Source organism: Neodiprion virginianus, chromosome 2 (genome assembly GCF_021901495.1).
Source record: "Neodiprion virginianus isolate iyNeoVirg1 chromosome 2, iyNeoVirg1.1, whole genome shotgun sequence".
NCBI lineage: Eukaryota > Metazoa > Arthropoda > Insecta > Hymenoptera > Diprionidae > Neodiprion > Neodiprion virginianus.
The window spans coordinates 12,019,539-12,033,671 of record NC_060878.1 but is presented as its reverse complement, the minus strand read 5'-3'; the positions used below and the strand labels follow the sequence as shown (position 1 = coordinate 12,033,671).

Here is a 14,133-nt window from a genome sequence, read left to right as displayed (position 1 = left end):
CGAGCAGTGGAGCGCCACATGCGTGATTCGGTCTCTTCCGCTTTCCCGGCGTGACACCCAGCGTCAGTGCTTGTTCTCTGCGCGAGCTAAGGCCGAATCGGCGACTTGCACAACAATCACTATCCATCATATTTCAACTACAACCTTAAAAACAACAAAATGACTTCGAAAGCCGAACTCGCTTGCGTGTACGCCGCGTTGATCCTCGCCGACGACGATGTTGCCGTTACGGTAAGCCTCTGTTTTTTGTTTTCTTCACACACTGCCTCGTCACACGTGTGCTCACAGAATATAAGGCCTCTGAATAATGCATTCTCCTCTAACTTTTATCCTAATTTCGTTAGCCTACAAAACGGGAGCTGTGATACGTAGTTTCATTTAGTACGCACTCATTCTCCAATATTAATTGATTGTACTTACAATTTGACACGTAAACTGCCAAACAAATCAAATTTTTTCGTGTGATCTTACCATAAATATTAATTTTCCGTGTCCACCGATGAAATTTCAATGATAGGATCTCAGATTCGAGTGTGGACTGACGTGTTATTTCAGAGCAATAGTGAAGTGCCAACGATCTAGATAACCTGACCTAGCCTCTTCTTTTTCCAGGGTGAAAAGATCCAAACTATCTTAAAGGCAGCCAGTGTAGAGATTGAACCATACTGGCCAGGACTTTTTGCCAAATCTCTTGAGGGTGTCAATATTAAGGACCTCATCACTAACATTGGGTCTGGAGTTGGCGCTGCTCCAGCTGGTGGTATGTAGCTAAATCAAAACACCTATGTTGAATTGGTATTGAGGAAAGTTGTCAACGAGTCTAGAAGTGTCATCAAACCCTGGTCAAAGTTCGGACATTTTTCGTTCTAAAGCAAAGCAGTCAGGTTACAGATAGTACAATTCAAAATGTTTGAAACTAAAGATTCAGTTATTTGGCCTGTTCAAAATTTAGAGGATCACAAAAAAAAATCTGATTTTGCCTCCCAACGGACTTTGGATTACTTGAGTTTTCAATATTTTTATCTTAGTAAACATGTTTTGAGTTATAAATTTTAAGTGCTTTGGAAAACTAGATTGACATTCCCTTGCACATTATGGAAGTCTGTGAAGTACAGGAAATAGTTTGAGATATTGAATGACAGTGGCTAAGAATTATATAAAGATCATAGAAGATATTTCCAAGTTGTAATACTTTATGAGTTCTGTACTGCAATTAGCATCTTACGGTAACTAAAGTAATTTTTGTGTAAGATGTTTTATTATGATTGGGTTATCGTTTTTTTTTTTTTCGGCTTTTATGACGTCTCTATTTAAGGTTTACAACATTTTTTGTTATATTCAAGCTATCAAATAATCATCTTGATATCTTTTGTTACGGTAATATCACAAACCTCTATATAGTTTCAAACAGCAGCCATGCTCAAATCTCTGTGAGAAAAACATACTACTTTAATAATTCAAAACTAAATAATAGAAACAGAAAATTTAATACTCTAAATATAATTGTAACCCAATGAGCTGCCGAGTACTGACCTCTTTTCATCCACCAGACTAGTTCGCTTTGATGCTAGTAAGGTCAGCGAATAAGAGGATAAAAATTGAGCTGTGAACCTGCTGGGTCTCAGTGCCTAAAAACTTTGACCTAGATTCTTGTTCGAACAATTGAAGTTGAATTAAGCCTAAAATGTGTTAGAGGCATTTTAGATATTGTACTGACCATAATTCAATCGCATGCTATAATCCTGGTGAGACACGGAGAATTTAATGATATATATCGAATAAAACATGAATGCCTTGCATTCTAATGTACTGTAGAACTTTTTTCTGTTTTACGTTGATCCAAATAACCGATCGTTAATACTAGTCTACCCTCAACGCCTTCCACAATAAGTCTAATCATTTCTCACTCAATTCAGGTGAGTCATGTAACATTCAGGTTTGGTAATTCGCATCATCAAAGTATGTCAAAACTGGAATTTCGGATATATTCTAAATCTTTTTCCAGCTGTGGCTGCTGCAGCCGCTCCTGCCAGCGGTGATGCCGCTCCAGCGAAGAAGGAAGAGAAGAAAGAAGAACCAGATGAGGAATCTGATGATGACATGGGATTCGGTATGTGATTGTTGATCAAATGGCCATTCAAAAGTCATGTTCGATACAAAAATATGTTTTTTTTTTTTTTTTTTTGTTACAGGTCTCTTCGACTAAGGCAAATGCCTCTTCAAGACAAGATCTATGATGGATCCATTCCTTTGTACAGTTATATTGTACGCTGAAAAATGAATAAAAAGTTCTAAAAAAAAGATTACAATTATTTTATCTATTTCCTTCAATAATCCTTCACTGTGAGAGTATAAATAGCTGTACAAACTGATTACCTCTTCTACTGTTAATCTCTCTTGAAGCAGACCATTTCAAGTGACGCAGCGTGCTTGCACCAACATATGCTCAACCATTGCGTGAGCTGGACAAATGCTACCAACTTGACAATCACTGAAATGCATCTTTGTTTCAGTGCATGTGCTACTCGCTGATGAGATCAATGATGCTGCTTGGGGGTTTGAGGTAAAATTTGAGCATGCGTTGGCGCAAGCACAATGCATTGCTTAGAACGGCCTACTTTAAGAGAGATTTACAGTATCACATTAGTATTGATAACAGCTCAAATTATTTGATCAAAGTTTATTCATGCTAAATTTATATTTCATGATTTAAAGACGAAATTAATTTATTATAAAGCATACAATAATTCTAATTCGAATTACGTTTGTAATTATAGTATTGGTCATTATTTCGATCATGGCGTCTCTTGTAACCCTGATTCCGTCTTCCTCCCTGATCATGTCCTTGATTTTGACGGCTCCAATCGAAATTTCTGGGGGGTTTATTGTACCAAGGATCCATAATCGGAGGTCGTTGAGGTTCCGCAATTTTAATTTTCATAAACGCTTCATCTTTATCAGTAAAACGATCCTTAAACTCTTCTTCGCACTCGGCAATGAATGCCTTTTGTTCCTCGTTCATTTTGATATATTAATTCCTATATAATTTTGGAACGACTAATAACGAGTTAGAAACTGAAATTAAAGAAAAAGAAACAAAATCATCAACTCTACCTATCAATAAAGTAAACAAACATAAAATTGACATGCTACATACAAGTTTCACTTATTACACTGTCCAGTACTAATGCATAGAAGCCTTCGGCTGATGGTAAACTTCTATCTTCCGTCGCCGTTTTCAAAGGCTCAAACATCCTGAAATTAATTACAAACATGCAAATTTTTCTGTTAAAAATGATGACAGTAATATTGAAGGTATTGTATTGAAAATTTGTGAATACCATGAAAACTGGAATTACTACAATAGTGTATGTTTTACAATTCATGCTAAATTTTTCATTTATGACGACTGTTCCTGTGTCTAAAATTTCGTACACATGAGAAATAACTCTTCATCTTTGATGTTCGGAATATGAATTTTCACAAAATAAAAAGCATTGACCAAATAAATGGTTCCAGTGGTATTCTTACCATCCCACATGGGATCCACATTGACTACAGAAGCAAAGCTTCCAGGCATATCCAGGAAACCAGGAAAAGTCGTTGTGCCACTGAAATATTGAACAAATTTTTAAGTGGTTAAATTCTCATCAGTTCCTCGAAATTAGTCAGCTGATTTCCGTTAATATAAGTTCAAAAAATGGCTGAAAAAAAACATTTTTAGACCAGAATCGGTATTTTGGGCAATTGAAATCACTCACATTTTCACCAATGCTAACGCACTTAGCAGACGATGTAGTAAATACATAAAACTGAATCCCCAGTGGATTCGACAAGAGCTGAACCTCTATTTCTTCTCTGCCAAATAGAGTCTGGTTACTTTTTATTAAAGCTTCCGGGCTTAGTCGATTTACTAGGTAGTGAGAATCAGCCAAATCACCACCACATTCACGACACAGAACAAAATCCGGGACTGGATCTTTAAGAACATTTTCTCAATAAGTATATTTGTCAGAAAGAGATATAGTAACAGTTTTGTGGATTAAATTATATTAGCCTTAATCATCCAATTTTACATATTTTTTTTTTTTTTTTTTTTATCAATTTAATAACAGGTTCTGAAATGTAGCATGCATGTGGATGCTCTTCAACTTTTATATACTGCAATATGAATTATTTTACGTCCTAATTGATTTCGTGGTTGTACTACCCTAAGGCAGAGGTTACTTGGTTATTTCATGCTGATTATAATTTAAAACGCTTGTAGTTCTGATGTATTAGTTGTATGAGTGATCTGGTGGAAAAAAAAATCAATATGGAAGGATTTTGTGACTTTTTATGGTGACCGAAAATTATTTCACGATCTGAAGAAAAAATATATTACTATCTCCACATAATCGAAACAATATGATAATTTGAGAATAGTTGCATCACGAATCACCGTTCGAAGTGTTTTTTCTTCACTTGTTTTTTCGAACACGACCTGATGCTAGGTTATGTGTAGAGTTCTGGGCAACTTGGTTTATCAATTGCGTTGTTGTTTTGAGAGCTGCGTTTCCACTTGACATATGCGTTACGTGAGAACATTGAGTAATAAAAGGATCGGAGAATAACTTTACCTTCTGCAACGTAATGATAAACTTCTCTTGCCGTGTGTGACACGGATTTGTTTACAATTGAAATCAGTATGACTACAAGTTGCAGGATATGATACAAAATGGAGTACGCCATTGGTGGTTGGCTCCTAGGATAATCCAGGCCCAAACTGCGACAGCCTTTCAGCATAAGATGAAAATTCTTTACTTCTTGGTCGTGTCATGCAACCGCTGATAATCCCACGACACGTCACAAGAAATGCGATACGAGCCTCACCAATTCTGTAGTCAGCTAAGCCTGTCATTGGACTTCATTTTATCGCAATTTTATAAATCGTGACGTTCGTCGCTCTTATCATCAGTCATCGGCTTCCGATTTCTTCCTTGTCGACCCATCTTTCATATCGCTTTAGTCGCCAGCTGGTAGCGTCGCGCTAGGCATTCAAATATTATCGTACCCAATCTTATCGACTGAGTGAGCCCGGGCGGCTACAGCAGCTCCTCACGCATTTTGCGAGATTATTTACGCTCAACGTTTACGCGTATGAAACACAATATAATCTGTTTTTCGTTTGTGTGAGACTATCTGAGAACTTAATCTTAGTTGAAACTCACAGAAAGCTTCAAGTTTCTATCTGGCTTTTCATTCTTTTAGAAATTTGGTTATGGCAGAACTGCAATTAACAGCTGTCGCACACAATAGGATAATACTTTGCTACATAGTTTCAAAAAAGTTTAAGTAATTTGGCTTTTCAACGATACTATGTATCAGGGAAAACAGCAGAGAACCAATAATTACAAATTCTTACACCTTGTGACGTTTTCTCGAGCATTCATTTATTTGATGAATGTATTTCTTTAACACAGTACTTTATAATAATGGAGCGGATTTTGCTGTCATACCTACTGCAAATTACCGGGAAAATCGTATATCGATGTACATGATTGCAACAATGAAAGAATTACCCCGATCGCCATTAGCCGATACACGAGCTGATCATAACGTCAATTGGAGTGTCCCAAGTGTGGGGATAAAGAGCTAACGGTAGATTGGGTTTGCGTAATTTACATTCCTTGGTCAAGCTCGAGGCGAGCTGCATGAGTATGTGTAATACGGAACCGGGCAGCCAGCCGGCAATTCGTTCTGAATTACTGGCAACCGCTCGGCGAGACACAGAACATCATGACCGTTGGCGTTCAAAACAAGCTGCTATATTACAACAAATTTGAGAGGATAAAACTCCTCTCAGGTATTAGGAAAAAATCTTATGGTGTAGCGGTTTACATTTTCGTTTCTTGTTCCGAATTGTGTGCGGGTTGGTTGGGGGGGGGGGGGGGGGGGGTAGCACGCAACGCGTAACGCAGCCATGGCCGCCATGCGGTATGTTGCCAACAAGTTCGCCACGCGACAAGCGCAAGCCAACAGCTGTCGTCCAACGCATATTGCGCAACGTCCACGGAAATAAATCTAGGGATAGGCTGCCATCGCTGTCTAGGCGTTGCACGGTGGCCGGCGTTGGCCGGCGTGTCGCCTTCGAGGCGGCTTCGGCTCTCCTCCTTCCCCCAACGACCGAAATACGGTGGCGCGTTGCGTTGCAGCGATACCGATCCGTTCATGTCGCTAGCGAACGGTGCGCCTACTCCCCCCCGTTCTTCGGTCCCTTAAGAGCAAGCTACTATTAGTCCTTACCGACCGCGTGAAATGTCAATTATTTTGACCATTACCAGAATGTGCGCATCAAAGAGGATGAGACTGCATATGAAGAACGTGGAAATTCCGCATCAGCGCAATTCTATATAGCGATGCCCAATATAAATAACCTAAAATTCTTTTTGTTTCATACGAGAATGACGCTATAACATATATTCCTAGAATCAATGGTAATTTAATTATTAAAAGAATTCATTTTTTGATATTCACTGCTGCGTAAAATATAAATACGTGTGGATGTTTGTGTTCGGTATTGCGCATGCGAATGCTCCGAGATGCGATTTTTTTGTGTCAACGATGCATAGGCTACGCTATGATAGCGGCGGAAATAAGTGACATTCAACGCGGTCGATAAGGACTGGGGCATATGACAGTCGTACGCTTACCGACTAAGTCATGCAAGTATCTTCGTGCGTAAACTTCTCATGAAAATAGTCTGTCGTAACGTTTTGCTCACTATTACTATTCTAGAATTCAGGAGAACGTCCCGTAACTATGGACAACATACTTTTATCAAAAAATATGTGAAATTAGGTGAAATACAAAATTGATTTGGTCGGTAACGAGATAAGTACTATCGCACCACATATTTAACATTCGAGCATCGTCGAAGCCTCTAATGGTTCGTCTCCGTAGGATGTCTTGTTTACAATCTTGGCCCGAGAATTCTCTCAACCGACGCGATGGCTACCCAAGCTCCTGTCTATCGTACCTCTTTGTTTCCATAACTACAGTTCGCTATTCATTTGACGTTTGAAAAATAAGGTGCAAGGCAGTATACATATCTAACACAGCGATCTCTGTTATGATTTCGCTTTTTATTTTCTCTACTGTTTATACAATTTTTTTCTATAGTTATTCTTATTTTCATGTATTCATCTTGGGCATGCAATTCCGTTCTGCCTAATTCCATACATACATACATGTGTATACACATCATATTCAATCACATACATCTACTGCGTATTTTCTGGCTGAAATCTCATAGAGGATTTTTGTCCTAAAACCAGCAATAAACTCTAAACTCAAACACCAACTCCCACTATTTATCTCCTGACGTATATTCCCACTATCAGCTGACATAAGGAGTGAACGTCAAGGCGGTAGAGGGGAGATGTGGCAGCGACTGCGACGGAGGCTCCACCATCGGCGTTTCGTCACCGGCTTCCCAGCTGATACAAAATGGCCGTATGTTCTTGACAGCTGAGCCGATAAAAGTCATACATAGTTTGTTCCGAATTCCCTACTCCCCGTTCCGCGGGCAGCAAGCTTGAGTCGTTTACAACGTCGTTTCATTCGACTCCCCTGAAATCCCCGTCGTATCCCGATTTATCACGGCATGGTGGTACAGGAATCGCTCTTTCGGCCTCCCGGCAACGACGCTCCTCGTAGGCTTCGCCTAGTTCTAGGCTGCAATTTTTTCCCGTTCTCCTTGTCCTCGGCGGGCGCAACCAATGGGACTAAGTAGGTCAGGCGCTTGGGCGAATCGGAGCGCGAGGCCGTGTCACGTGGGTTTGTTGTTATCTATCAGCTGTTTTTCCCGGGCGGCCGGCCGGCGCAGTGAAAGCCGCTTGGTCTCAGTCCCTCCCGGCCGCTCAGCTGTGCGTCATACGTGCTGTCCGTCGAAGTACCCAACAAGTATTTCAGAACTGCTTTGTTCGCTTGTCTTGCGCGAGTCGAGTACAACGGATAGTAAAGAATTGAAAATAAATAACACAAAACCAAAACCAGCAGGAATATCGTACTTTGTATTATGCTGTCTGCTAAGTGCAAAGAATTAAACGTCTTTAATACCACAATCATTGAAGGTTCGAAAGATGCGTACAACGGCGTGACAAATACACGTAGCCACGGAGCACGCCGCTTTGTTGATACGAGTTCAGTGAACGCCGCGATAGGCTTCAGGCCCCGGAGGCCGCCTCGCTTTCTATAGGCGGATTTTCTTTTCTTTTTCCAACGATTCAAATTACCGATCGATCAGCTTGAAGCTAGTCGAGTTACCTCTCGAACCGAACAGAGCATAAAAAGAAAAGCACAGTGAAATCGGTAGGGAAGAAAAAAGAAGTGAAAAATACCAGTGTGTTAGGTAGCCTGCGTAAGAAACAGTGTTTAGTCAGTGTTTTGTGCAACGAGTGGATCAGTCGATGTGATTAAAAATCGTTGATGTCGTTACTGTTGTTGAGAAAAATACACGCGTGTTTTAAAACGCCGATAAACTCGATTCTCAGCGTCGCTTTGTTCGCTCAAGCGTTTTGACAGTTCGATCGCAAGCACGACTCTCCATCCATATTCTCCCCCCTCCCTCTCATCCCAGCATTTCGCGGTAAGAATTGTTGAATCGACGCGAGTCGGTGACGCAGGTTTCGCTCACTTTTCGAATGTGGAATGATTTTTTAATATTCGAAGACAAAGAACGAGTCGCGATTTTCGTGACAGTCGTGCAGAATTAACTACCTACCGCGAGAGAGTTGTGCATAATACAGATAAGAAACAGAAATGTCAACAGGAAAGAGATTGGCAAAGCGGAGCATAATTGGTACGCGTGTCTGCGCCCCGGGGGAAGACGGGATGTATTACAGCGGTGTTATTCACGCCGTCAAGACGCCGGCTTCGATGGCGGCGGAGCCGGGTCTCAGCATAACGCCGAAGACCCGCTACTCCGTTAGATTCGACGCCGTTTCACCAGGCGGCCGGCCGCCAAATCCCAGCACGGAATATTCCGACAGCGATTTAATCGGCCCTGGATTCGGGTCTGTCAACGGCGCCAAGCTTGTTCCGGGGCAGAAAGTCTACCTGACCTTCAACGGTAGGGAGATACAGGCCGAGGTAACTCAGCATCGGGAAAATCTTGACGAGGTCGACGTTCTCATCGCTCCGAGTGGACAGGAGGTATGTAAATAAATAATCGACGAATCGAACGCACAATAAACCATCGGTCTGAGTCTCATTTTTCATCTATGATCGTTCCTGTTCCGGCTTCACAGCTTTGAAATTCCCGCGCGCGCATTTTTCTCACGCCAAAGCAGTCTGCGTGCTTTGAAAAAAAACATTTAGACGTTGACAATATTCAAGGTTCGCACAACTGATTGTCAGGTGTTATATGCATTATACGTCGTAACTGCTTGAACGTAAACTTGAAATGGTTATAAACGCTTTGTAAACGTTGCAATAATCCTGCTTTAATAATATAAATAAATATATGCGTGTCGAACACTTTCGCATAATTGTAAATCAGACTTGTTTCGACACACATTTAACCCATCATTATTTATACCATTTTGTAAACTTGACGCCTTTGTTTCACATTCTCATACTCTCAATGCTACTGCGACGTTATTCCGATCCCGCAAACAATTTTGTAACGAGGTTTTCATACTCTTTCGACAGATCGATTTAAAAAAATACTTTTCTTTGGTCCAAAATATCTATCACTATTACTTCGAAATGATAGATCCCTTCGCAATTGAATCTATGATATCCTATCGTTGAAACTTCTTGGGAGAACAACTAAAATCAATATTTAATGCGAAAACACGCGACCAGGTTACGTTTGTTACGGCATTTCACTCGTCGCACTGTTAATATAATCAATTGAAACTAGAGTGAAGAGAAGCCTGTATTAGATGAAACTACATATCAAAGGCGGCTCTATATTTGAGGTCAAGGAAACGACCTCAGAAGTTTGAGCAGAATCGATTATATCGTATTATCCAAAGACTGTTAAACACTCTTCTCGTTGGGCTGTATTGACATGGACCGATTGACAAGAATTTTTTCACGGATACTGGGTTGAATTTTCCAACGTTTCTTTCCGCGATTCAATTCGCTTCACCGGATACTGGAAATCCAATTCATTAAAAGGCTTCTGTCCATATTAACGGATATGCGAGCAGTTTTTGGCTCGCCTCGAAAGTTTAATTTGCGTTTCCTCCTCATTTCGTTGTTCGTACCGTGTCCCCATACTGCTCATTTTTCTGTTGCACGGTCGCACGCTGGTTCCTTCGATCCTCCCTCCCCCTCCTCCACCCCCCTCCCCCTCCGCCTCCTTCTCCTCCTCCTCCTCCTCCTCCTCCTCCTCCTCCTCCTCCTCCTCCTCCTCCTCCTCCTCCTCCTCCTCCTCCTCCTCCTCCTCCTCCTCCTCCTCCTCCTCCTCCTCCTCCTCCTCCTCCTCCTCCTCCTCCTCCTCCTCCTCCTCGTTCTCCAGTTCGGTGACGTACGCATCTACGTCACCCACCAATTATTGTCGCCGTCGGGTAGCGCGGCAGCGCAGAATCAGCCGCGCAAACGTGTTTCGAGACGTAGTAAACACGATTATTCCGCGTGCCCCGCAAGTAGCGAAGAGGATTTAACAGCCGGTGTAGTGAGAGAATTTGCTGCCGCCGCGTTTACTTACACTTACATGCTACGTACTGCTTGGGACACAAGCTCGAACCAACATAGTTTTTTTCGGGACAGACTATTTATGCACTATATTATATGTCTCCGACTGTAATCGCGGATTTTATGTTATAGACACACGTTATATGTACACATACACACGTATATATACGTATATTATACACGCGTGGGCTGGATCACGGGCGTGCCGATGTCACGTGATCGGACGAGCAGTCGGTCTCCGTGTATCGTACTCCATCTACGAATAGAATATACTATTCGTGTCCTATATAATACACATTATATCACATTATATATGTACAGTGCGTATAGCTATTGGTAAAACGTGTAGACGATGATTGATGAGAAGACTGGGTTCAAATTGCGATCACGACGAGAATATTAACTGTTTACGTTTAGGGAAAGAAGAACGTAAAAATATTCCAAATTCCTATTCATGTGATTCGAAACTTTGGCAAAATTATTGTGTGTTTAAAAGTAAACGCGTGCTGGTTCCTTGGCGAGAACATGTAGGTAATACAAATATTTACACCCAACTAATGTATATACATGTATGTATGGTGACTTATTTTCTTTGAATAAAGCTTGTAGCGTTGGAAGAGGGAAAGAATCGAAGTTCATTCACCGAAGACTGAATTATACATATTATGCCGATGAGATGTAGATTGTACGTTTTTTACTTTCTTTTTCTTTGGATTTGTAACAGGCGTTAATTTTACTTTTTCTCGAACCTGCACCGAAAGTATGCCTTTTCGTGATTGTAAAGTGGGCATTAAGTGCATTTTTCCGCCTACTGGAATCGAATAGGCGGGCGTAAAATGTCGCAAGCGGTTGCAAAATTTCGCAAGCGGGCGCAAAGCGCGTTTTTGGGTCCGCTAACCCGGATGATAAAAGTCGATCGTGCACTCAAAAGTAAAGTTTCGATACAGGTTATGAATAAATCGTATGCATCATGGGCGGAAGGCGATTGACGCTGATCGTGTGATTTTCAGGTGAGCCTCGGAAGCTTTCGGCTCCCCTTGGCCTTCTGATATTCGCACTTGCGTCAATCGCTCACTTTCCGCCCTTTATATAATACAACGTACTGTTTCCTATGTTGCACCAAGTTTTCGATAAAATCGTCGCTACTGGTTTGTACTATAGTGGTACATGACCTCTTTGCCAAATTGTAGGCGCATTGTTCACTAACATTTATACAAGAATTATTATAGCGTGTTTTTTGCAAGGTTCTTTTTTCTCATCTGCACTATGGAATTATTTTATATCATTAAATACTATTATGTAAACCGATTCAGCATATTTAGACAATTATATTATATAATTACGGGGTTTCTTCCACCGATTTCCAATGAACTTGTTGAGAATGAAGCTTCTATAGAAAGTTTAACTTTACTTTGTATCGTTGAGTCGCAATGAGATTGTTATTTTTTATTTTTGCTTAATTTTTTTACTATTTTTTGTCATTGTTTTTTTACCGGCGTTAATAAAATCATGCGATTAACACATTCAAAAAAATACGTGTAAAAGCAAAAGTGTATGACTCGAAGTAATAGTTTGAGGTGATGAAAAATTAATACACAAAAACTTGAGAGAAAGTTGCTTAAAACATGACGTAACGATCATCCCATTCGACATGCGTTTATCCATCCTTTTATGGGTATACACATACATTGTATATATGTATACATGCACGGATGTAAGATTGATTAAATCGTAGTACGTATGCAACAGCTGTAAAGAGAGGGTTGATATCGCCGCCGTAAGAATGATCTGCACATGGAGGACAGTCTGACTGACAATGAGTCAACGGCAGTTTACCATTGCAAGAAAAAATATATGACTGAAGCACGGATAACGGGAAGGCCAACAAACTTCATCGTGATTCACGAGTTCTGGGCCCTTGATGCATGAGTTTTACGCGTATAGGTATGCGTACAGTACAACCCTTTCAATAGTGCCGCTTCCCCTAATACGTACTCGGGCGCTTACCCCCACTACCATACTACGCTCCGGCGTTTTTCGCATTCTCTCTAATTAATGCTGCTGGTAAAATGCAAAGTACCAATGAGAGGGTCGAGAACCGTTTTTCGAGAATGAGCGTTTGTAGTTAGAGTGGGGGAATCAAGATTTTGAGCAATGTATTCCCCTCGCAGCCTGCGAGTGGCTTTATTGGGAGGTTGCACTGTGTATGCAATTTGTGTACAGCACAACACGCCGCACGTACTATATATACATGTTTCGTCCGAACCGGATGCAACCGTGCGCCGCCCACGTCATTTCGAGAGGTCAATTGAAGTTTGAACTTTGTACCTCTTGAAAGAAACGATTTTTCAAACCGCAACTAACAGCCCTTACCGCAGCTTATCGTATTTTCATTGCGAATAGTATCTGGTTTATCGTTTCGATAATCTGTAAACCAAACAAAATACCATTTCTAGGTTCGGAATATTTCGCAAACTGCATTTTCGAGATGAAACTTTCTAATAACTTCAACTTACAAGAATACATCGTGCAGAATTACAGAAAATATATACCATGGATATTGGTATTGTGAAGAAATTCAGGTCCGATATAAATTTAGATCTGGATCTAGGTTTTAATAATTTATGGATCGTCCACAAAGTTTTTTTTATTCAAAATGCCTGAAATAACGCTTGGAAATTGAACGAGAAAAAAAACCATGAATCCTCACGTTTCCTCATCCAACGTGAAAGGCGTATCATAACGTAGCAGTTTGAAATAGTTTGCATGTACCTTCATATCGGATCCTACAGAACTATAGTAATTTTTTTGAGTTTGCATCATTGCAAAAAAAAAAAAAAAAAACATTTGCAATTACTACAATTGTTTCACGGTCTGTGAGGACAAAACTGTTACCCCAATGCTTCTGAAAAACCTTGAATTTTCAAGGGAATATTGTTCTTTTAATTTCAACAGACACACCATGTTACACTAATGTAAACATGTTCCTCAGCGGTTGCTGCGTGACAGGCAAGGTGAGATGGAGATGTATGTGTCTGTACACGCATTGTGTACACAGAAGCGTAGGTGTATATATTACATATACATTGGTTGAGAGAGGATGGGTTTGGAATAAAAATGCGATGGTCGATCCAAATAGCGAGGAGGCGAGCGTGCGCGATACTCTAATGCCGATTTTAATTTCTAGCGTCGTGGCCACGCGCTGGCTGCCGCTTCGGCCGGCAACGTGCCGCGCCCATAACAGGAAAGGAGTGAACGCGGCCATCGTGCTTTACGCGACGACGGCTTGGCCGGCTAGAGGCAGCTACCCGGGTTCCCGTAAATCGCACAACTGTGAACGCTTGGCGTCCGTTAGAGCCGAGAGAACCGTTCTCAAACTTTCAAACTGTTAAGCCTCCAAATACTCGAGTCAACTTCGCCGTGGATTTCCCGCTCCGTCCTCCGCCA

The 14,133-nt window shown here is 41.0% G+C and overlaps 3 protein-coding genes across 3 annotated transcripts in view; 2 read left to right on the top strand and 1 right to left on the bottom strand.

Annotated features, from left to right (window-relative positions):
* Positions 1 to 21: 21 nt before the first annotated feature.
* On the top strand, positions 22 to 2,303 carry LOC124298193 (60S acidic ribosomal protein P1). Its single transcript, XM_046749883.1, has 4 exons — positions 22 to 231; positions 613 to 760; positions 2,006 to 2,110; positions 2,193 to 2,303. The coding sequence occupies exons 1-4, from the start codon at positions 160 to 162 to the stop codon at positions 2,204 to 2,206; spliced, it is 339 nt and encodes a 112-aa protein (XP_046605839.1). The 5' UTR covers positions 22 to 159; the 3' UTR covers positions 2,207 to 2,303.
* Positions 2,304 to 3,026: 723 nt separating this feature from the next.
* On the bottom strand, positions 3,027 to 4,913 carry LOC124298192 (uncharacterized). Its single transcript, XM_046749882.1, has 5 exons — positions 4,620 to 4,913; positions 3,762 to 3,979; positions 3,532 to 3,611; positions 3,158 to 3,255; positions 3,027 to 3,075 (listed from the first exon to the last, which is right to left on the bottom strand). The coding sequence occupies exons 1-5, from the start codon at positions 4,783 to 4,785 to the stop codon at positions 3,032 to 3,034; spliced, it is 606 nt and encodes a 201-aa protein (XP_046605838.1). The 5' UTR covers positions 4,786 to 4,913; the 3' UTR covers positions 3,027 to 3,031.
* Positions 4,914 to 7,871: 2,958 nt separating this feature from the next.
* Positions 7,872 to 14,133, top strand: part of LOC124298190 (zinc finger protein 395) — an 84,689-nt gene continuing 78,427 nt past the window's right edge. The window contains exon 1 of the mRNA XM_046749879.1: positions 7,872 to 9,195. Coding sequence (XP_046605835.1) covers positions 8,803 to 9,195 — 393 coding nt within the window. The 5' untranslated portion in view covers positions 7,872 to 8,802. The remainder of the gene's footprint in view (positions 9,196 to 14,133) is intronic.

Coding starts and splice junctions, on each gene's coding strand:
- LOC124298193 (XM_046749883.1), top strand. CDS start 160: ATGACTTCGAAAGCCGAACTCGCTTGCGTGTACGCCGCGTTGATCCTC. Junction 232..612: donor ACGACGATGTTGCCGTTACG/GTAAGCCTCTGT, acceptor TTCTTTTTCCAG/GGTGAAAAGATCCAAACTAT. Junction 761..2,005: donor TGGCGCTGCTCCAGCTGGTG/GTATGTAGCTAA, acceptor ATCTTTTTCCAG/CTGTGGCTGCTGCAGCCGCT.
- LOC124298192 (XM_046749882.1), bottom strand. CDS start 4,785: ATGCTGAAAGGCTGTCGCAGTTTGGGCCTGGATTATCCTAGGAGCCAA. Junction 3,612..3,761: donor GCGTTAGCATTGGTGAAAAT/GTGAGTGATTTC, acceptor TCAATATTTCAG/TGGCACAACGACTTTTCCTG. Junction 3,076..3,157: donor CAGTGTAATAAGTGAAACTT/GTATGTAGCATG, acceptor CTTTAATTTCAG/TTTCTAACTCGTTATTAGTC.